Source organism: Dreissena polymorpha, chromosome 12 (assembly GCF_020536995.1).
Source record: "Dreissena polymorpha isolate Duluth1 chromosome 12, UMN_Dpol_1.0, whole genome shotgun sequence".
NCBI lineage: Eukaryota > Metazoa > Mollusca > Bivalvia > Myida > Dreissenidae > Dreissena > Dreissena polymorpha.
In genome coordinates this window covers 27,283,264-27,307,181 of record NC_068366.1, presented here as the reverse complement: position 1 = coordinate 27,307,181, position 23,918 = coordinate 27,283,264, and the positions used below count along the sequence as shown (strand labels likewise).

The window sequence follows — 23,918 nt, the reverse complement described above, 5'->3', positions numbered from 1 at the left end:
CCCCAGAGGCGAAGAGATATAGAAATGGCCGGTGTCATTCCATACGAGGACGTGTGCCAGAATTAAAGTTTACTTCTGTCCCTTACTTTTCTGTGCACAATTCCTCCTGCATTTTACGTGTCACTTGCGTCAAACGTCTACAGAATTATAATTCATACAGCTAATGACAAGGTTTTACAATTAAGCTTTAAGGACTAAAAGCCATTTGTTAAACATTACAAATGAAAGCTTCTGTGTGCAACTCCTACATTTGGCCTGCAGATTTTTTAACTTTTAAATAATCGATGACCTGATGTGCGATATTGCTTATTGTCAAGGTTTTGCGTTTGCATTGAATTTGTATTTTTTTATAGAAATTATTTCTGTTTAAAACTATCAATACATTTAAAAGCATTTGAGCGCAACTCCTACAATTTGCATGCCATTTTTTCAAACTTTTAACCCTTTGCATGCTGGGAAATTTGTTGTCTGCTTAAATGTTGTCTGCTGAATTTCTAAAATTAGCATTTTCTTCGATTTTTTTTCAAAGAATACTATCAGAATAGCAAACAGTTTGGATCCAGATGGGACACGTTCTGTGGCGTCTCATCTGGATCCAAACTGTTTGCAAAGGCCTTCAAAATTCGGTTCCCGCACTGAAAGAGTTAAAGAATGATTATCTGTAAATGCTAAAGCAAATATTTTACTTGATTCAAGATTGAGTTAACTGTTATTGTACTTGGTGAAAAATTACACAATGCCAGGTGTTGTGATTGCATTGTTATTATTTGATTGCAAATTCTTGCTGTACCCTTTTTAGCAATAATGAACCTCTGGTTGGGGACACATTGTCTGTGAAAGCTTCACGTCTAAAATTGATAAAAATACATTTCATTTGTTCTGTTGTTTTTCAGACGAAAAAATGATGGCAGGTGGATATCCCAAACCTCACGCTGATGCACAAGAACATTCTTGGAAGACAATTTTAGAGTTTTTGGAAGCAAATCTTAAATCTTTGAGGTAGAGGATTGGTGTCAGGTTGTTATGAAGAAAGATTGGCGTTTACAAATTTGCTCCTTGATTACCAAAACAAGCGAGAAAGAGACAGTGCTTATTACATTTGTAAGAAAAGCTTAAGTGTCCATGGCGTGGACTAAATAACCTGCTGTAAACATAGCAATGTTTAGTGTATATAAAATACATGTACTGTACTATATATTATAAAGAAACTTATTTACGAATATTAAAATCATGTTGATTGATAAAATTGTAATTGTATCACACTATTCTTTCTAGAATTCCATCACCAAAACACAAATACATTCCAAACATATCCCCTGTACCTTGGCACAACATTTTGCCTACTTATCAACATACTGGACTAGTGACTTGTACAGCAGCTACTGCTGACAACCCATTTCTCTATGCCCGAGTCTGCTGTGCACATACTTTTGACTTGTAAGGTAAGGTAAAAACAAGGGACAAAATTGTCACAAAACCAGGTTTTCAACTCCAATTGTGACCTTGACCTTGGAGATATTGACGTCATTCTTTTGCGCGACACACCGTCCAATGATGGTGAACAAACGTGTCAAATGATTATAAAATCTCACAATGATTGACATAGTTATGGCCTGGACAAGCTCATTTATGGCCATTTTTAGCTCATCTATTTTTTGAAAAAAAATTATGAGCTATTGTCATCACCTCGGCGTCGGCGTTGGCGTTGGCGTTGGCGTTGGCGTCGGCGTCCGGTTAAGTTTTGCGTTTAGGTCCACTTTTCTCAGAAAGTATCAATGCTATTGCATTCAAACTTGGTACACTTACTTACTATCATGAGGGGACTGGGCAGGCAAAGTTAGATAACTCTGGCGTGCATTTTGACAGAATTATGTGCCCTTTTTATACTTAAAAAATTGAAAATTTTGGTTAAGTTTTGCGTTTAGTTCCACTTTTCTCAGTAAGTATCAATGCTATTGCATTCAAACTTGGTACACTTACTTACTATCATGAGGGGACTGGGCAGGCAAATTTAGATAACTCTGGCATGCATTTTGACAGAATTATGTGCCCTTTTTATACTTAGAAAATTGACAATTTTGGTTAAGTTTTGTGTTTAGGTCCATTTTATTCCTTAAGCATTAAAGCTATTGCTTTCATACTTGCAACACTTACTAACTATCATAAGGGGACTGTGCAGGCAAAGTAATGTAACTCTGACTGGCATTTTGACAGAATTATGTGCCCTTTTTATACTTAGAAAATTGAAAATTTGATTAAGTTTTGTGTTTAGGTCCACTTTATTCCTACAGTATCAAAGCTATTGCTTTCATACTTGCAAGATTTATGAACTATCATAAGGGGACCGTGCAGGCAAAGTTATGTAACTCTGACTGGCATTTGAACGGAATTATGGGCCCTTTATACTTAGAAAATTGAAAATTTGGTTAAGATTTATGTTTTGGTCCACTTTACCCCTAAAGTATCATAGATATTGCTTTCATACTTGGAACACTCACAAACTATCATAAGGGTACAGTAAAAGGACAAGTTGCATAACTCTGGTTGTCATTGTTACGGAATTATGGCCCTTTTTTGACTTAGTAACTTTTAATATATGGTTAAATTTTGTGTTTCGATCCACTTTACTTCTTAAGTATCAAGGCTATTGCTTTCAAACTTCAAATACTTACATGCTATCATGAGGTTACTGTACCTGGCAACTTTAATTTTACTTTGACCTTTGAATGACCTTGACTCTCAAGGTCAAATTATTAAATTTTGCTAAAATTGCCATAACTTCTTTATTTATGATTAGATTTGATTGATACTTTGATGAAACTACTCTTACCTGACATACCACAATAGACTCCACCCAAACCATCCCCCGTGCCGTCCCCTCCCCCCCTCCCCCCTCCCCCCCTCCCCCCCCCCTATTTTTTTTTTTTTTTTTTTTTTTTTTTTTTAAGATCATCTCACAAATGACCACCACACCCTCACACTATACCCCCCCCCCCCCACCCCCACCCCCCCCCCCCTAATTTTTTTTTTTTTTTTTTTTTTTTTTTTTTTTTTTAAGATCATCTCACAAATTACCACCACACCCTCACACTATACCCCCCCCCATTTTTTTTTTAAAAATGGTTATGTTTGAAATACCGTCCAACCATCGCACCCAAACCCCCCCCCCCATCGCCCCCCCCCCCCCCGGATTTTTTTTTTTTTTTTTTTTTTTTTCGCTTTTTTGGAAGATAATGTAATAAATGTCCACAACCCCACACTATACACCCCTCTTCACTCCACTCCTCCCTCCTTTGTGATTGAAAATGAGAGTCCCTTCACCTTTAAAAAGAAAATAGATGAGCGGTCTGCACCCGCAAGGCGGTGCTCTTGTTTACTTTTGAAATCAAAGTGTGACCTTGACCTTGGAGATATTGACGTAATTCTTTCGCGCGAAACACCGTCCAATGATGGTGAACAAATGAGCCAAATGATTTTAAAATCTCACAATGAACGACAAATTTATGGCCCGGACAAGCTTGTTCCGCCCGCCCGCCTACATTCGCCAATCTAATAACCAGTTTTTTCCTTTGGAAAACCTGGTTTACAACAACAAATGCAGAACATTTACCTTTCATTGTTAAACCACAACATTTTTATGAAAGCAAAGTTTAAACAAGAGCTTTATAAGAAACAAAACAGTAGTTCCCTAATGTTGAAGGAGTAAGAACAGGATCTCCAGAAGTTTCATTAACCTAGCTTTATTACTTTAATATGGCAGGATGCAAACCAATTAAATCTTTTAACCAAAGCAGTGTGTCTGTAAGACCAAACAAGAGTGCAAAATGCTCTATTTCACTCACCTGAAATTAAAAGGAACTGAATTGTTCTCAGGAGCTTTTGTAATGTTTCAGTAATCATTTAAAGTCGCTGGAGTTGATATTTCTCACAACAATTTGGTTCGACTTACCAGAATTGATCAGTATTCGTCAGATACATTCTTAAGCTTAACTCTTTCATACTGATTTTCTCAAAAATTGTGCAAATAAATGCCACAAGCATCAAAAATACGAAACCTAATCATGCACATAATGGAATCCTGAATGCTATTGTTAACCTGTGACATATGTACGCTTTGGGTCACGTGAGTGCCAATTCACGTGATTTTCACTTCTGCGCATTTCAAAACAAAGAAGAACTCCTAAATAACACAAGCAATTTTCCAACGATTTCAAAGTGATAATAAAACATGTTTTTGTCTTAATGGATAATTGAGGATTATTGTGTATTGAATATCATGTTCGTAAAAAGAATGCAAGCTGATTGCATAAAAACTATTTCTCAGATCAGAGGGAATTCAATAAGGCCGATTTGTAGATTGAAAACAAAAGGAGTTTTTATCAAGCTTGATGAACGTTTATTGAAATTTGTTGAGTAATAAGCATAGATATTGACAAAAAATCACCCTGCAAAACATTATGCTGGTATGTCCTGTCTGTTTGCTTGTCCCATTGTAAACGGGTAATGACATGATTATTCATCATTCATGCTTTGTAAACAATGATGCAATGGTCACGTGGGTTTACATGTGACCCGCGCGTGTTTAAATTTAGATTATTTCTGTGCATGCACAGAAATTGAAAAGCCCTATCTTTGTACTGAATTCGGCAGTTCTTGACCGATTTTGACAAAAATTTTTGCACATCTGACAAATACAAACACATTTTGACTTGTAATCACCTTTTTGCGACACATAACAAAAATGGGAAAATATACAAACATCAACTTAGGCGGCTTTAAGAAATCAACCAAGTTATTAAAGTAGATTTTCTGAGCAAGTTTCATGATGATTGGACAAAACAAAATTCTTGGTTGCACTTAAAGCAGCGAAAACTACATTGCCTTTTGGTGGTCATGTTTTGTTTATTTAAGAATGAAGGCCTATCCAATTGAAACATCAGGGTATGATTTGAACACATTTTACAAAGGACCAATATATTTTGTTTCATAACCAATATCAAACATTTGGGCCTTTCAGTGTCATAATAAAGGTGTTTAAAGTAATATCTTAATTCATATAAGGGAAACAAGACAGCCTAAAAACGGCCATTTTGAACCCAATTGAGAAGATTTTGCTCGTTATTTCGCTTTCTTTAATAAGTCATGTTGTCCCTTGGGGCCTGGCCGTTTCAAACAACAGCAGACAAACTTAGTAGAGGACCACAAGACAATGTAAAACACCGCACATTTTACTCCTGACCCTTTTGATTTCAGAAGAGTTCTATTTTAGTTTTAATTTGTAAAATCTTATAATAGATCTGGAGACCTAAATATTCAACAGATCGGAGTGATTTGAACAGCTTTGAAAGTGGGTCATCCAAGGATCATTCCTATGAAGTTTCATGAAAATCTGTCTAAAGGTTCACAAGTAGAAGTAGCTGAAAGCATGCATGCACCTCAAACACACATAAACATGTCCGATGACCAACAGTAGACCTAAAAGCTCCCCATTAGCACACTATGTGGCCCTCTAGCAACATACTGAGTGTCATTTACTTAACTTAGGTTCTTAATGAGTTATAGCAGGATCCATCGGATGGACACACTTACTGACAGGCAGACAGGGGTTGACCTTTAGTCTCCAACAGTTACATGAATAATAATAAATGAAGTTAAGATAAAGAACAAACAAGCTGACCCGTACATTTTCAACCATACATTATGTTGGTATTCCTTACTTCTATTGATAAATAAAATAAGTAGGCATTAATTGGTATTTAAAAACATGAGTGCACTATATGACCTTACAAAAAATAAAAATCAAGAAACAAATACATGAATAAATAATGTTACCATATCAATCAGGATGTTCAGCAACACATATAAAATAAACTAAATCATGTCAAATTTAAATAGTTGTGCAAATAACATACAGATGAACATTGACATGTTATGCATCATGGATACTACATCTCCACCAATAAAGTACACATTCACTCATGTGATGTGAGAACCTGTGTATACACTCACAATTTCATTACAACTATATTAACAAAGCAATGGACATTTCCTTCAGTAGTTCTTTCACTGCCAGTGGTTTACACAGATCCAAACTCCTTCATCCACTCCTCGTACTTCTTGAGGTCGTCCTTGGAGACGGACTTGTTAACCTTCTTCTTGGCCTCCATGAAGTCCTCCATGGAGGTGGGCAGGTTGAGCTCCTCTTTGGGGATTTCCTTGATCTGCTCAGGACTGAGGCCCTTGATACGCCGCCGGAACGACATCATTGCAGCATCCCTGCACGCACACATACCTTACATGAGCCTTGTCTAAGGAAAAGGGGGCTAAATGCATGTGCCTAAAGTGACATCCTAGATTAGCACACCCTAATCAGGGAAGACACTTTCTGCCTGAAAAGGATTTTTGTTTAGAAGAGACTCTGTTAATACAAAAATACCATAAAAGTGTTTAGTGTTGTATCTGATAATCCTGTGCAAACTTCACGGGCTAATCTGGGACAACACTACGTACATGCATTAAACCCCCTTTTCACAGAGCATGGATAAAATGTTGTTTATTATATTAGAAATGAAATGCTATTTTCTATGTTTCGTTTGTGAAGGTCATTTTTTGGCATTAATTTTACATGAAGCTGAATAAATGCGCTTTATGTATAAATAGATGTGAAAAACGCTGACTTTTATACATTTATGAAGCATTAGTATGGCTGTAACAATTTTATGTCTGCTCTATATCTGCTTTAACAAAATTTTGAAATGTTGACACCATTAAGATGATGTAGAGATGCCATTCAACTGTCAGCCATGCTGGCTACGGTCAAGGTCATGCAGAAAGGTCAATACTTGAGCATAAGCCTTCATTTTAGTGTCCACTCTTGTATCCTTGCAAGATTATTAAGACACTTGGCTAAAATGATTACACATAAAATTTACTGACACATTTGTCTGTGAGATATGGGTCCGCTCCACCACAAAATCAAATGTTTAACAATATTTAGATCCAAAGTCTTACATCAAACATTATTAAAAATCCACACATTTAAAATCCAACAAATCTGCCTAATTTTCGAATTGACAAAATCTATTTATAGATAAAATTAAATGAATACATTGAAATGATTTTTGAAGGCCTAAGTCATTCATAGAGTTAATGTCAAATGATGTTCATATCTTTGCCATATTTTGTATGTAAGGATATGAATGGAACTTTTCTCAAATGTTGAGGTCATTAAGACAATGTACATAAGGCACAAGTCAATCTTTATTGCTCAAAGTCAAGATCACACTTGAACGCCAAATACAGAAGGCAAAAGGCTTCAGGCCAGCTTAAGGTCAAGGTCACAGAAGGTTAATTTCTTAGCCTCAATTATCATATCCATTCTAAGATATATATTGCCCTTTAAAGAAATGTGTCTCAAACGTTAATCACACTAAAGTCATGCTAAAAACATGCACTCACGCCACCTAAATGTCAAGTTCAACACTTGAAGGTTAAAGGGCTCACGCCAGGGGACTTAAATGTGCTTTTGACTCCCTTGATGCAATAAAACTAACTGTGTGTACATTAAACAGAAAGAGACCACTTGTGTTACCTGCATACATTGGTGATGTCCGCCCCTGAGTAGCCCTCTAGGAGCTCTGCCACCTGTTTCAGATTAACATCTGCGGCCAGGGGCACCTCCTTTAGGTTGATCTTCAACAGCTCCTCACGACCATCGGCTAACATACAACATAGTGTTACACGCATATCAGAATAATGGTTTATGAAAAAGACAAGAGTTATTGTGAAGGAAAAAACATGTTCTGTTTGTGGAACTTTCTCTTCTGGGATAGTTGAGTAAGCAAACTTAAATACTAATAGACCTTGCATATGGTGTTTGATTACAGAATCTAATGTTTGCATGCCTGAGCTTCACACAAAAATATTGCTAATGTTCATTTCTACCCCCTACCCCCCTAAATTTTTCTCAACAGTTTTACGCGATTTGGAAAAATGGCCTCAGCGGCGATCCAAACACCGAAATTCTAGTTTAACCCTGAAAACTTTCACAAATGTTAAAGTTGACCAAGTGACCTAGTTTTTTGAAATAAAACATGACCCAGTTTCAAACTTGACACATAACTATAATAACATAAAATTGAAGCTGAATAACTGAAAACCAAATATCTCAACATGACCACAATTGACCAGTCGCCAAAGTATCGATCGCTCCGCCCACATTCTTCGATCAGCCAATCAGATATCGATTTTTCACACACCCCTCAGCAACGCTTATCTGGCCGCCATTTTGTCCGACAAACAAAGCGTATCGTACATATGAAATGGACGTAATTTTTAAGAGTTTACACAGATTTTATATCAAATGCATGATTATTACTGTTCGATCATTATTCAAAATTGTAGGTGCTATACATACTTTATAAAAGGTTATTATTTTATCTTTATTTCTTGAACATATGAACGAGTAATGAGAAAACAAACACTATAAATAGTGTAACCACACCAGTTGTGTGTTCTATAAAACGTGTTATACCGTTTGATGCACAATATTATTAAGCAATTTGGGCAACATAATAATTGCCACACGCGCTTATTAATCTCAGCGTAATTGTCGATGATTAATAAATGACAGTATGTTTCGTGGATCTCAGAATGAATGAACATTAAGGCATTGTTAGGTACTGTACACAAGAAAAGAAATATTTAATTTCTTAAATGATTTCCAATTATATATTTATTTTCTGTGGATCATAAACAATGGAAATCATTATAAATTGTTAACTTAAATATTGTTTTAACTAAAACTAAAACAACAAAAAGGTGATTTCAATGCGGCTTACATGTAGCTAGCTTAAAGCGACTTCAAGTGTAAAATGTAAGGCTTATAATACAACAACAACAACAACATTTCTTATACAACATATATTGATACGGGGAGAAATGTGAAAATTGCAATTAACATATAAGGGCCATCTTGCTATAAATAAACAAATGCATAATATGCTAAATATATTCAATTCGAATGTTCGTGAACAGCACCGTAATACCAAAATTTCATTTTTCGAAAGTGAAATGTAGCAGGTTCCCTTTAAACATAAATGAAATAAAATGCATATTAGATCTGTTAATGAAACCACGAAATTAGGCCTGTATTATATTATGGTTACAATCAAAATTTAATTTATATCTAAATTAAAACAAGGGACAAAATTGTCACAAAACCAGGTTTTCATTGTGAAAAAAAATCTGATAAAGGGAGACAACTCAAACTGAACTTATGAAATGAACAAACAAAATTAACCCCCTTTGTAAGTTTGTTTTAAAATAAATCTATTTTTAGTCGTGGCGACCTTGACATTGGAGATATTGACGTGATTCTTTCGTGCGTCACACCGTCCCATGATGGTGAACAAATGTGCCAAATGATTTTTAAATCTCATAATGAATGACATAGTTATAGCCCAGACAAGCTCATTTATGGCTATTTTTTACCTTTGAACTCAAAGTGTGACCTTGACCTTGGAGATATTGACGTAATTTTTTCGCGCGACACACCGTCTAATGATGGTTAACAAATGTGCCAAATGATTTTAAAATCTCACAATGAACGACAAAGTTATGGCCCGGACAAGCTTGTTCCGCCCGCCCGCCAGCCAGCCCGCCCGCATTCGCCAATCTAATAACCAGTTTTTTCCTTCGGAAAACCTGGTTAATCCTTCGGAAAACCTGGTTAAAAACCTGGTTAAAAATCGTTGCCCTTTAAAAAATTACACAATAAAACAAACATCTAAACATTTTTTATAAACAAAAAACCCATCATGATATGGATGTGTCATTTGCATTTAATAAAAATATTTTCAAAATTAAATATGAATAGCAACCGGATTCACTGCCAGACGGTTTTAATACAAGTTCAAAACCAATATGAAATAAATGCTCATTTTTACCACTGATTTTTCATCAACTTCCTATAATATGTATAAGAAACGTTTCTGATAGTTAACTCATTTATTTTGATTACGCCATTTCTCTCTTAAGCATTTATGATTGTATTAAAGTTGTACAAAGCAGTTTAGTTTAGTGTGCGGCTTTAATAAAAAGAGCATGATACATCGTTACAAGTATAGTATTTCACTCACGTAAAGAGCTGTAATTGCGATCTGCTTGTCGGAGTTTTCTAATCACTAGACCACGTGACTATGTGGGCGGAGCGATCGATAATTTGGCGACTGGTCAATTACCCTGTTGACATATAAGAATACTTACTTGTGGGCAGGGGGATGTAGATCCTCTTCTCTAGACGTCTACGCAGAGCTTCATCCAGGTCCCAGGGGAAGTTGGTGGCTGCCAGCACCATGATAATCTTGGTCGGGTCTTCATTCTCACAAGCACCTGCCACACCTGCAATACAGAGACACACACATAGACAGCTGTAATAAACAGACACACACACACACACACACATAGACAGCTGCAATACAGACACACACACACACACACACATAGACAGCTATGATACATAGACACACACACATAGACAGCTATAATACACAGAGACACACACACACACACACATAGACAGCTGTAATACAGAGACACACACACATAGACAGCTGTAATACACAGAGACACACACACACACACACACACACACACACACATAGACAGCTATAATACATAGACACACACACATAGACAGCTGTAATACACAGAGACACACACACACACACATAGACAGCTGTAATACAGAGACACACACACACATAGACAGCTGTAATACATAGACACACACCCATAAACAGCTATAATACACAGAGACACACACACATAGACAGCTGTAATAAACAGAGAAACACACATACATAGACAGCTGTAATAAACAGACACACACACACATAGACACACCTGCAAAACAGAGACACACACATAGACAGCTGTAATAAACACACACACACACACATAGACAGCTGTAATACAAAGACACACACACATAGACAGCTGTAATATGTAGACACACACACATAGACAGCTATAATACACAGACACACACACACACATAGACAGCTGTAATACAGAGACACACACATAGACAGCTGTAATACATACACACACACACATAGACAGCTGCAATACATAGACACACACACACACACACACACATAGACAGCTATAATACACAGAGACACACACACAAAAACAGCTGTAATACTCAGAGACACACACACATAGACAGCTGTAATACACAGAGACACGCACACAAAGACAGCTGTAATACACAGAGACACACACAAAGACAGCTGTAATACACAAAGACACACACAAAGACAGCTGTTATACACAGACACACACATTGACAGCTGTAATACACAGAGACACACACACACAGACAGCTGTAATACACAGACACACACACAAAGACAGCTGTAATACACAGACACACAAACAAAGACAGCTGTAATACACAGACACACACACATTGACAGATGTAATACACAGACACACGCACACAAAGACAGCTCTAATACACAGACAGACACCCAAAGACAGCTGTAATACACAGAGTCACACACACACACAAAGACAGCTGTAATACACAGACACACACACAAAGACAGCTGTAATACACAGGGACACACACACACATAGACAGCTGAAATACACAGACACACACACACACACAAAGACAGCAGTAATACAAAGAGACACACACAGACAGCTGTAATACACAGAGACACACACACAAAGACAGCTGTAATACACAGAGACACACACAAACACAGCAGTGATACACAGAGACACAAACACAAAGACAGCTGTAATACACAGACACACACACAGACAGATGTAATACACAGAGAGACATACACAAAGATAGCTGTAATACACGGACACACAGACATAGACAGCTGTAATACAGAGACACACACATAGACAGCTGTAATACATACACACACACACATAGACAGCTATAATACACAGAGACACACACACACACACACACACACACACACACACACAAAGACAGCTGTAATACTCAGAGACACACACACATAGACAGCTGTAATACACAGAGACACGCACACAAAGACAGCTGTAATACACAGAGACACACACAAAGACAGCTGTAATACACAAAGACACACACAAAGACAGCTGTTATACACAGACACACACATTGACAGCTGTAATACACAGAGACACACACACACACAGACAGCTGTAATACACAGACACACACACAAAGACAGCTGTAATACACAGACACACACAAAGACAGCTGTAATACACAAACACACACACACAAAGACAGCTGTAATACATAGACACACACACATAGACAGCTGTAATACACAGAGACACAAACACAAAGACAGCTGTAATACACAGACACACACACAGACAGCTGTAATACACAGAGACACACACACAAAGACAGCTGTAATACACAGACACACACACAAAGACAGCTGTAATACACAGACACACACAAAGACAGCTGTAATACACAGACACACACACAAAGACAGCTGTGATACACAGAGATACACACACACACAGACAGCTGTAATACACAGACACACACACAAAGACAGCTGTAATACACAGACACACACAAAGACAGCTGTAATACACAAACACACACACACAAAGACAGCTGTAATACATAGACACACACACATAGACAGCTGTAATACACAGAGACACAAACACAAAGACAGCTGTAATACACAGACACACACACAGACAGCTGTAATACACAGAGACACACACACAAAGACAGCTGTAATACACAGACACACACACAAAGACAGCTGTAATACACAGACACACACAAAGACAGCTGTAATACACAGAGAAACACACAAAGACAGCTGTAATACACAGAGTCACACACACACACAGACAGCTGTAATACACAGAGACACACACACAAAGACAGCTGTAATACACAGAGACGCACACACAAAGACAGCTGTAATACACAGAGAAACACACAAAGACAGCTGTAATACACAGAGTCACACACACACAGACAGCTGTATTACACAGAGTTACACACACACAGACAGCTGTAATACACAGAGAAACACACATAGACAGCTGTAATACACAGAGACACACACAAAGACAGCTGTAATACACACACACACACACACACACACATTGACAGCTGTAATACACAGAGTCACACACACACACACAGACAGCTGTAATACACAGAGACACACACACAAAGACAGCTGTAATACACAGACAAACACACAGACAGCTGTAATACACAGAGACGCACACACACAAAGACAGCTGTAAAACACAGAGAAACACACAAAGACAGCTGTAATACACAGAGTCACACACACACAATCAGCTGTAATACACAGAGACACACACAGACAGCTGTAATACACAGAGACACATACACAAAGACAGCTGTAATACACAGACATAGACAGCTATAATACACAGACGCACACACAAAGACAGCTGTAATACACAGACACACACAAAGACAGCTGTAATACACAGAGTCACACACACACAGACAGCTGTAATACACAGAGACACACACACAAAGACAGCTCTAATACACAGACAGACACGCAAAGACAGCTGTAATACACAGAGTCACACACACACACAAAGACAGCTGTAATACACAGACACACACACAAAGACAGCTGTAATACACAGGGACACACACACACATAGACAGCTGAAATACACAGACACACACACACAAAGACAGCAGTAATACACAGAGACACACACAGACAGCTTTAATACACAGAGACACACACACAAAGACAGCTGTAATACATAGAGACACACACAAACACAGCTGTGATACACAGAGACACAAACACAAAGACAGCTGTACTACACAGACACACACACAGACAGATGTAATACACAGAGAGACACACACAAAGATAGCTGTAATACACGGACACACAGACATAGACAGCTGTAATACACAGAGACACACACACAAAGACAGCTGTAGTACACAGACGCATACACAAAGACAGCTGTAATAAACAGAGACACACATAAAGACAGCTGTAATACACAGAGACACACACACAAAGACAGCTGTAATACACAGACACACACACAAAGACAGCTGTAATAAACAGGGACACACACACACATAGACAGCTGTAATACACAGACACACAAACAAAGACAGCTGTAATACACAGACACACACACATTGACAGATGTAATACACAGAGACACGCACACAAAGACAGCTGTAATACACAGACACACACACAAAGACAGCTGTTATACACAGACACACACAAAGACAGCTGTAATACACAGACACACAAAGACAGCTGTAATACACACTCACAAAGACAGCTGTAATACACAGACACACACACACAAAGACAGCTGTAATACACAGACACACACACAAAGACAGCTGTAATACACAGACACACTCAAAGACAGCTGTAATACACAGAGACACACACACATAGACAGCTGTAATACACAGACACACACATAGACAGCTGTAATACACAGACACACTCAAAGACAGCTGTAATTCACAGAGACACACACACAAAGACAGCTGTAATACACAGACACACACACACAAAGACAGCTGTAATACACAGACACACACACAAAGACAGCTGTAATACACAGACACACACACAAAGACAGCTGTAATACACAGACACACACACACAAAGACAGCTGTAATACACAGACACACACACAAAGACAGCTGTAATACACACACACACACACACACAAAGACAGCTGTAATACACAGACACAAAAACAGCTGTAATACACAGACACACACACACAGACAGCTGTAATACACAGACACACACACACAAAGACAGCTGTAATACACAGAGACACACACACACATAGACAGCTGTAATACACAGACACACACAAAGACAGCTGTAATACACAGACACACACACACACACAAAGACAGCTGTAATACACAGACACACACACACAAAGACAGCTGTAATACACAGACACACACACACAAAGACAGCTGTAATACACAGACACACAGACAAAAACAGCTGTAATACACAGGGACACATACAAAGACAGGTTTTATTTTGTTTATGTTAAATCTTTTTCTGTTCATACATGTTTCATTTTCAATGAAAAAACCTTTCCCAACAGGTATTAAACTGACTCAAAATGGTTGTTGCTACAGTTAAATTTAATCTGATGAATATCATGCAATATACAGTCACTGTTGGGTATTTATTGCCAGTTGGGCTGAATTTCTTTTTATAAAGATATATTAAGCTGTCAAATCCACACCAGTTTTGATTTACCACAAAACAAAGGCAGTAAAATAGTACAATTATCAAAAACTAATGGGATTGCAAAATTGTTTGATTCCACGTTTATTAGCAACATTGCTGCATTAATAACACTTATTGGTCCCTTAATACCTTATCAAAGGTAAACTAGAACAACTGCAGAGGTAGGACTGGGAATTCAAGACTAACAAACATTCTCTGCCCAATGATGTAGCCTTACAGTGGATAGCTAGCTTGTACTTCCAGGTAGAGTACTCTGGCCTGAGTAAGAGAGCTGAACATTATGTACGGTATTCTGTCAAACTCACCGTCCAGTACTCTGGCCTGAGTTAGAAAGCTGAACATTATGTACGGTATTCTGTCCAACTCACCGTCCAGTACTCTGGCCTGAGTAAGAGAGCTGAACATTATGTACGGTATTCTGTCAAACTCACTGTCCAGTACTCTGGCCTGAGTTAGAGAGCTGAACATTATGTACGGTATTCTGTCCAACTCACCGTCCAGTACTCTGGCCTGAGTAAGAGAGCTGAACATTATGTACGGTATTCTGTCAAACTCACCGTCCAGTACTCTGGCCTGAGTTAGAAAGCTGAGCATTATGTACGGTATTCTGTCCAACTCACCGTCCAGTACTCTGGCCTGAGTAAGAGAGCTGAACAATATGTATGGTATTCTGTCCAACTCACCGTCCAGTACTCTGGCCTGAGTAAGAGAGCTGAACATTATGTACGGTATTCTGTCAAACTCACCGTCCAGTACTCTGGCCTGAGTTAGAAAGCTGAACATTATGTACGGTATTCTGTCCAACTCACCGTCCAGTACTCTGGCCTGAGTTAGAAAGCTGAACATTATGTACGTTATTCTGTCCAACTCACCGTCCAGTACTCTGGCCTGAGTAAGAGAGCTGAACATTATGTACGGTATTCTGTCAAACTCACCGTCCAGTACTCTGGCCTGAGTTAGAGAGCGGAACATTATGTACGGTATTCTGTCCAACTCACCGTCCAGTACTCTGGCCTGAGTTAGAGAGCTGAGCATTATGTACGGTATTCTGTCCAACTCACCGTCCAGTACTCTGGCCTGAGTTAGAAAGCTGAGCATTATGTACGGTATTCTGTCCAACTCACCGTCCAGTACTCTGGCCTGAGTTAGAAAGCTGAGCATTATGTACGGTATTCTGTCCAACTCACCGTCCAGTACTCTGGCCTGAGTTAGAAAGCTGAGCATTATGTACGGTATTCTGTTCAACTCACCGTCCAGTACTCTGGCCTGAGTAAGAGAGCTGAACATTATGTACGGTATTCTGTCTAACTCACCGTCCAGTACTCTGGCCTGAGTTAGAAAGCTGAGCATTATGTACGGTATTCTGTCCAACTCACCGTCCAGTACTCTGGCCTGAGTTAGAAAGCTGAGCATTATGTACGGTATTCTGTCCAACTCACCGTCCAGTACTCTGGCCTGAGTTAGAGAGCTGAGCATTATGTACCGTATTCTGTCCAACTCACCGTCCAGTACTCTGGCCTGAGTTAAAAAGCTGAACATTATGTACGGTATTCTGTCCAACTCACCGTCCAGTACTCTGGCCTGAGTTAGAAAGCTGAACATTATGTACGGTATTCTGTCCAACTCACCGTCCAGTACTCTGGCCTGAGTTAAAAGCTGAACATTATGTACGGTATTCTGTCCAACTCACCGTCCAGTACTCTGGCCTGAGTTAAAAAGCTGAACATTATGTACGGTATTCTGTCCAACTCACCGTCCATTTGTATGAGGAGTTCAGACTTGACACGTCGACTGGCCTCGTGCTCCGAGCCTGTGCCTCGCTTGGAGCAGATGGAGTCGATCTCGTCAATGAAGATGGTACTGGGGGCATAGAAACGAGCCTGCAAACACACACATACTGAGCAAAAAAGTCAAAACGCAATACAACAAATAGTAAAGGGAGATAAAACATTTTTATTAGCATCTTGACTTTCATAGTATCGCACCTTTAAGAATCATTGAGATATATTGTAGTAATATTACTACTAAGCTGTTGTAAGTGAGTCTAGTTTAAGGGTAACAAAGTACACAAGTATAAACTGTCAACCCACCATCTCAAACAACAAGCGGACGAGTTTCTCTGACTCCCCGTGCCACTTAGAGGTGAGTGCGGCGGAGGAAATGTTGAAGAAAGTGGTCCCACACTCCGTTGCAACCCCCTTGGCCAGAAGGGTCTTGCCTGTGCCTGGTGGCCCCACCATCAGTACACCCTGGTATAGAAACACAGGGAACAATCAGGTAAGAAACAGAACTTCCAGACAAACAAATAATTGAAAGTTTATCAAAATGCCTTTTATTTTATGGCTCCATGATGGATTACTGTATATGGCCATATGGATACATTCCACTAGTCACAAACGGTCAATGATGTACACCTGTAAATCGTTAGTCTACTTAGCATTCAGTATCATAACATACTGATCAACAAATTGCATCCCTTTCTCCCTTACATCTTGCTGTACTAGATTAGAGATACAAATGGAATTAATTGCTTTGAAGATAACAGAGATCCACCAAATAATCTAAATTAAACCAAATTTCAGATAAGTGTGCATAGATATTTTTTAATAATTGAATGTTACATAAGGGGCTAAAACAAGTGAATTTCTAATGCAATGTGAAACCAACGTATAGCCATCTTTGTACAACAGTGTTGTACCTTCCAAGGGCGTCGAATGCCTTTAAAGAATTCTGGAAGGATAAGGGGCAGCACAACGGCTTCTTGCAGCAACTTCTTGGCCTCATGGAGGTCCGCTATGTCATTCCTGAAACAGTCATATACCAGATATGTCATTCTGTATACAGTCATATACATGCTTTTTCATTTCTGAAACAGTCATGTACCTGCAATGTCATTCCTGAAACATCCATATACCTGCTTTAATCGTCTTTAAATAGCACACAATTGAGTGTTGCACAAATGACATATGAATTACATGCAAACAAACATTATAATTACAGCTATAAGTCAAATAATTGATGGTCAATACAAGGCATGTACCTTTGTTATAATCGTTACACATCATGTCTTTTTCCTTATCCCTTTCCCTCTCAGAAGTAAAGTGAAAATGGCTGTGTAAATACAGCATAAAACCATAACAGCCTGGGAATAACTCACAGTCTGTTCAGGTTTTCAATCAAATGTATTATTTTAAGGGACTAAAAATGCGTAAAAAATATGTAAATTTTGGGGTGCCATCATGGCAGATTGAGAAATGGGTTCAAAACAAGTATCTTTTTTTAAAGGGACTGTCAACCATGACGACCAAGAAAAGAAAAGTTGTAAAATACCGTATTTTTTTACAATTTTTAGTTTATATTGATTAAAATATCACGACTGGTATATTACATTACTTGAAAAAAGTTCATATTTTCAGTATATTTGGTAATAAAATTTCGCGGTGTGAAATCGAAAGTACATCGCGAAAATTACTTTAAATAACGCAAGTAGATTTATCATTTTATATATCAAATATAAACAATTCACTGTGCATGCACAATTTGCATTCCTGGGTTTACCACGTGACGATGATGATCAATCTACTGGCTTTATTTTATAGTTAACTGGTAGTTACCTGGTAGGCATACCCAGTAAAATTTATTACCGAATATACTGAAAATATGAAAACTTAACAACTTTTTTCAAGTAATGTAATATACCAGTCGTGATATTTTAATGAACATAATCTAATAATTGTAATGAAATACGGTATTTTGCAACTTTTCTTTTCTTACTTGTCGTAGTTGACAGTCCCTTTAAAAAATCCTTAAGTTAAGCTTCATACGGAAAGTGCACTTAGGTGTACAGTATTCACAGTTTCTCTGCGCGTGGCATGTCATAATGATATGATGAGAAATTGTGTCGATTTATTTCAAAATATCTTCATGGACAATAAAGTTATCGACCAGATACAAACATCACTATAAGTTTATTAGCCAGGCTTAGAAGAACTGAATCACCAGCCTTTCTAAATATTTCTGCCTTCATATGTAAATAGCCCTCAAAAAAGCTTAAAATACACGATTAACATAAAATTAAATAGTGACAAGGAACAAAATGATATTATTTTATTGTGCTTAATGTTAGTAATGTTAAAATAAAAGTTTATATCATATGGGTACATTTTGAGAATGACAATGGGATACAAATTTGACATACACTGACCATAATCCTCTGCTAGCACTAGACCAATGACTTATATAGCAGAGTTATCAACTACAGAACAAAGCTAAATATTCTCATGACAGAGATCAGACTGTCAATGTAATCATCAGTGCTAGCACTAGACCAATGACTAATATAGCAGAGTTATTAACTACAGAACAAAGCTAAATATTCTCATGACAGAGATCAGACTGTCAATGTATTCATCAGTGCTAGCACTAGACCAATGACTAATATAGCAGAGTTATCAACTACAGAACAAAGCTAAATATTCTCATGACAGAGATCAGACTGTCAATGTATTCATCAGTGCTAGCACTAGATCAATTACTTATATAGCAGAGTTATCAACTACAGAACAAAGCTAAATATTCTCATGACAGAGATCAGACTGTCAAGACTGTCAATGTATTCATCAGTGCTAGCACTAGACCAATGACTAATATAGCAGAGTTATCAACTACAGTACAAAGCTAAATATTCTCATGACAGAGATCAGACTGTCAAGACTGTCAATGTAATCATCAGTGCTAGCACTAGACCAATGACTAATATAGCAGAGTTATCAACTACAGAACAAAGCTAAATATTCTCATGACAGAGATCAGACTGTCAAGACTGTCAATGTATTCATCAGTGCTAGCACTAGACCAATGACTTATATAGCAGAGTTATTAACTACAGAACAAAGCTAAATATTCTCATGACAGAGATCAGACTGTCAATGTAATCATCAGTGCTAGCACTAGACCAATGACTAATATAGCAGAGTTATCAACTACAGAACAAAGCTAAATATTCTCATGACAGAGATCTGACTGTCAATGTATTCATCAGTGAAATGTCGTTGACCTCCAATCTTTCCAGTTCCAATACTAACTTACCAGTGTACATTTGGGTTCTTTTGAACAATATCCCTCTCCAGGTTTTCAACAAGATCTTTGTCATGGCCACTTGGTTCAAACTTCTTTTCATCACCCTCTTCCTAAAAAAATCCAACAAAATGTGTATTTAGTACTGATGACAATATTGTATAATTATCAAGTGCTTTATTAATGATGACAATATTGCATAATTATCAAGTGAAAAGCAAAAAACATTACAAGTCTACAAAACCAGGTTTTCAATGTTCAATTTGTTTTTGTTGTTTCAAGGATTTTATTTATTTCGTAATATATGTATATACAATCAATTTACAAAGACATATGCATGCATTTACTTATTTTACCATATGTCATGTGTTTTATGTGTGTTATCTGTGTTATATATACACAAACTGAATAACTATATACTTCCTTCTTCCTTTTTAACATTTTTTTTTTACTTATATACTTATTTATGTATAACACAATAATATTAAGTGAATCTCAACAGATTACAACTATTTGATTTACAACAACACTTGAACTATGATTACAGTGTTCAAACAACATAAAACCCTATGATGTAAAATGTGTTAGTTGCATTAATGATGGACATTATAAATAAAAATGATTTAACACAAAATAGTACATTTTTACAAAACAATTCAATTAGCAAACTACAAAAAAAAACTTTAATCAAGTATACACATTTTGCAATTTTTTTTTATATAAAATTAAAGTTGCTACATTAACAACAGTTATTTTTTATTAATGCAATTATGAATTACAATATTAGTATTACAACTGTCAAAAAAATTCCTTTATTTGATTCACTTGTTGTGTTTGCATAAATATTTTAAGCAAATCTTTGGATAATTTCTTTCCTTTTGCATTAAAAAATGTATGGTTAAACTAACATAACAAGAATAAAGCAGTTTTAATTTACCAGTTCATTTGAATAACCAAAAAGCAACATTTTGCAGTTTATTACTATTTGAATAATTTTATTTTTTAAGCATTCAGATATATCTTTAATGAGTATTTTTTCTGCGTTACAAGTGAGTGATTGATCCATCTGACATTTTGCAACACTTAATTATAAATTTATTTTGAACAATTGCGCAATATGTTGAGTCTGTCAGCTTCTTTCATATAACATTTCAGCGCAATACCTTTATCCAAAATCAAGTTATTGAGCCAAAACAGTTTTTCTACTTTTAGTAACAGTGACCTAACTAACAGGGCCAAAATTAAATCTCAATCGAGGAATGCATCCTATACACAATTTCAGCATTATACTTAAATTCAAACTCATGTTTATCAGCAGACACCACTTTTCTATTTTAAGTAAGTGACCTTGATCTTGATCATAAACCTTGACCCAACTGCCCCCAAATGCAATGCCAAGCTAGATAAGCTTGCTTTATCCAAAGTTTAATCAAATGGTCATTAAACAAGAGATGTATTTGTCAGAAACACAATGCCCCCATCTGCACTGCTTTGAAGCCATAAATTTGACCTTTGACCTTGAAGGATGACCTTGACCTTTCACAACTCAAAATGTGCAGCTCCATGAGATACACATGCATGCCTAATATCAAGTTGCTATCTTTAATATTGTAAAAGTTATGACCAATGTTCAAAGATTTCAGACTGACTGACACACGCCATATATTTGACCTTTGACCTTGAAGGATGACCTTGACCTTTCACCACTCAAAATGTGCAGCTCCATGAGATACATGCCAAATATCAAGTTTCTGTCTTCAATATTGCAAAAGTTATGACTTTGTTAAAGTTTTCCAACGGACGTAAGGACGGACGGACAGTTAAAAAACTATATGCCACTCTTCAGGGGCATACAAAATTGGAAACCACCTGTTTGATGCATCTCTTGTTTTAGAAACAGTGACCTTGACCTAAATAACCCCAAATGCAATCCCACAATGTAAGCAACCCACAAAAAAAGTTCACTGTAATACCTCCATCTGAACAGAGATGGGCCATGTTTGTTTTCATTGAGATCTGCTTCGTTTGTTTTTTTGTTATAGTGTCCTTGACCCGATTAGCCCTTAAAAAAAAACTCACTAGGTCTTGAATGCCATGCTTGGAATAACAGCAACTTAAACGAGATTGGTCAAACAAGCTAGTCATTGACCAGGAACCAACTGCTTGATGCAGCTTTTCTACTGGCCATACCCTTATCTAATAACCAGAACTCATTGACCGGGAACCAACTGCTTGATGCAGCTATTCTACTGGCCATACCCTAATCTAATAACCAGTAGTAATTGACCGGGAACCAACTGCTTGATGCAGCTATTCCACTGGCCAAACCCTAATCTAATAACCAGTAGTCATTGACCGGGAACCAACTGCTTGATGCAGCTATTCTACTGGCCATACCCTAATCTAATAACCAGTAGTCATTGACCAGGAACCAACTGCTTGATGCAGCTATTCTACTGGCCATACCCTTATCTAATAACCAGTAGTCATTAACCGGGAACCAACTGCTTGATGCAGCTATTCTACTGGCCATACCCTAATCTAATAACCAGTAGTCATTGACCGGGAACCAACTGCTTGATGCAGCTATTCCACTGGCCATACCCTAATCTAATAACCAGTAGTCATTGACCAGGAACAACTGCTTGATGCAGCTATTCTACTGGCCATACCCTAATCTAATAACCAGTAGTCATTGACCAGGAACCAACTGCTTGATGCAGCTATTCTACTGGCCATACCCTTATCTAATAACCAGTAGTCATTAACCGGGAACCAACTGCTTGATGCAGCTATTCTACTGGCCATACCCTAATCTAATAACCAGTAGTCATTGACCGGGAACCAACTGCTTGATGCAGCTATTCCACTGGCCATACCCTAATCTTATAACCAGTAGTCATTGACCGGGAACCAACTGCTTGATGCAGCTATTCTACTGGCCATACCCTTATCTAATAAACAGTAGTCATTGACCAGGAACCAACTGCTTGATGCAGCTATTCTACTGGCCATACCCTTATCTAATAACCAGTAGTCATTGACCAGGAACCAACTGCTTGATGCAGCTATTCTACTGGCCATACCCTAATTTAATAACCAGTAGTCATTGACCGGGAACCAACTGCTTGATGCAGCTATTCTACTGGCCATACCCTAATCTAATAACCAGTAGTCATTGACCAGGAACCAACTGCTTGATGCAGCTATTCTACTGGCCATACCCTAATCTAATAACCTGTAGTCATTGACTGGGAACCAACTGCTTGATGCAGCTATTCTACTGGCCATACCCTAATCTAATAACCAGTAGTCATTGACCAGGAACCAACTGCTTGATGCAGCTATTCTACTGGCAATACCCTAATCTAATAACCAGTAGTCATTGACTGGGAACCAACTGCTTGATGCAGCTATTCTACTGGCCATACCCTAATCTAATAACCGGTATCTTCAACTTTGTTGAAGGCCTGGCTAATAATAAATAAATTATGCGTTATATTAATATGTGGGCATAGTTTA

General features: G+C 37.6%; 2 protein-coding genes across 12 annotated transcripts in view; one reads left to right on the top strand and one right to left on the bottom strand.

Moving 5' to 3' along the window:
- LOC127853745 (bile acid-CoA:amino acid N-acyltransferase-like) overlaps positions 1–1,246 on the top strand; it is a 74,797-nt gene extending 73,551 nt beyond the window's left edge. For all 6 annotated transcript variants that reach the window (XM_052388511.1, XM_052388510.1, XM_052388509.1 and 3 more), the window contains exon 10: positions 894–1,246. In XM_052388511.1, coding sequence (XP_052244471.1) covers positions 894–1,003 — 110 coding nt within the window. In that variant the 3' untranslated portion in view covers positions 1,004–1,246. The remainder of the gene's footprint in view (positions 1–893) is intronic.
- Positions 1,247–4,373: 3,127 nt separating this feature from the next.
- Positions 4,374–23,918, bottom strand: part of LOC127853743 (katanin p60 ATPase-containing subunit A1-like) — a 38,501-nt gene continuing 18,956 nt past the window's right edge. For all 6 annotated transcript variants that reach the window (XM_052388499.1, XM_052388501.1, XM_052388505.1 and 3 more), the window contains 7 exons: positions 20,409–20,509; positions 18,019–18,124; positions 17,411–17,569; positions 17,074–17,200; positions 10,267–10,401; positions 7,592–7,718; positions 4,374–6,276 (listed from right to left, as the gene is read on the bottom strand). In XM_052388499.1, coding sequence (XP_052244459.1) covers positions 6,078–6,276; positions 7,592–7,718; positions 10,267–10,401; positions 17,074–17,200; positions 17,411–17,569; positions 18,019–18,124; positions 20,409–20,509 — 954 coding nt within the window. In that variant the 3' untranslated portion in view covers positions 4,374–6,077. The remainder of the gene's footprint in view (positions 6,277–7,591; positions 7,719–10,266; positions 10,402–17,073; positions 17,201–17,410; positions 17,570–18,018; positions 18,125–20,408; positions 20,510–23,918) is intronic.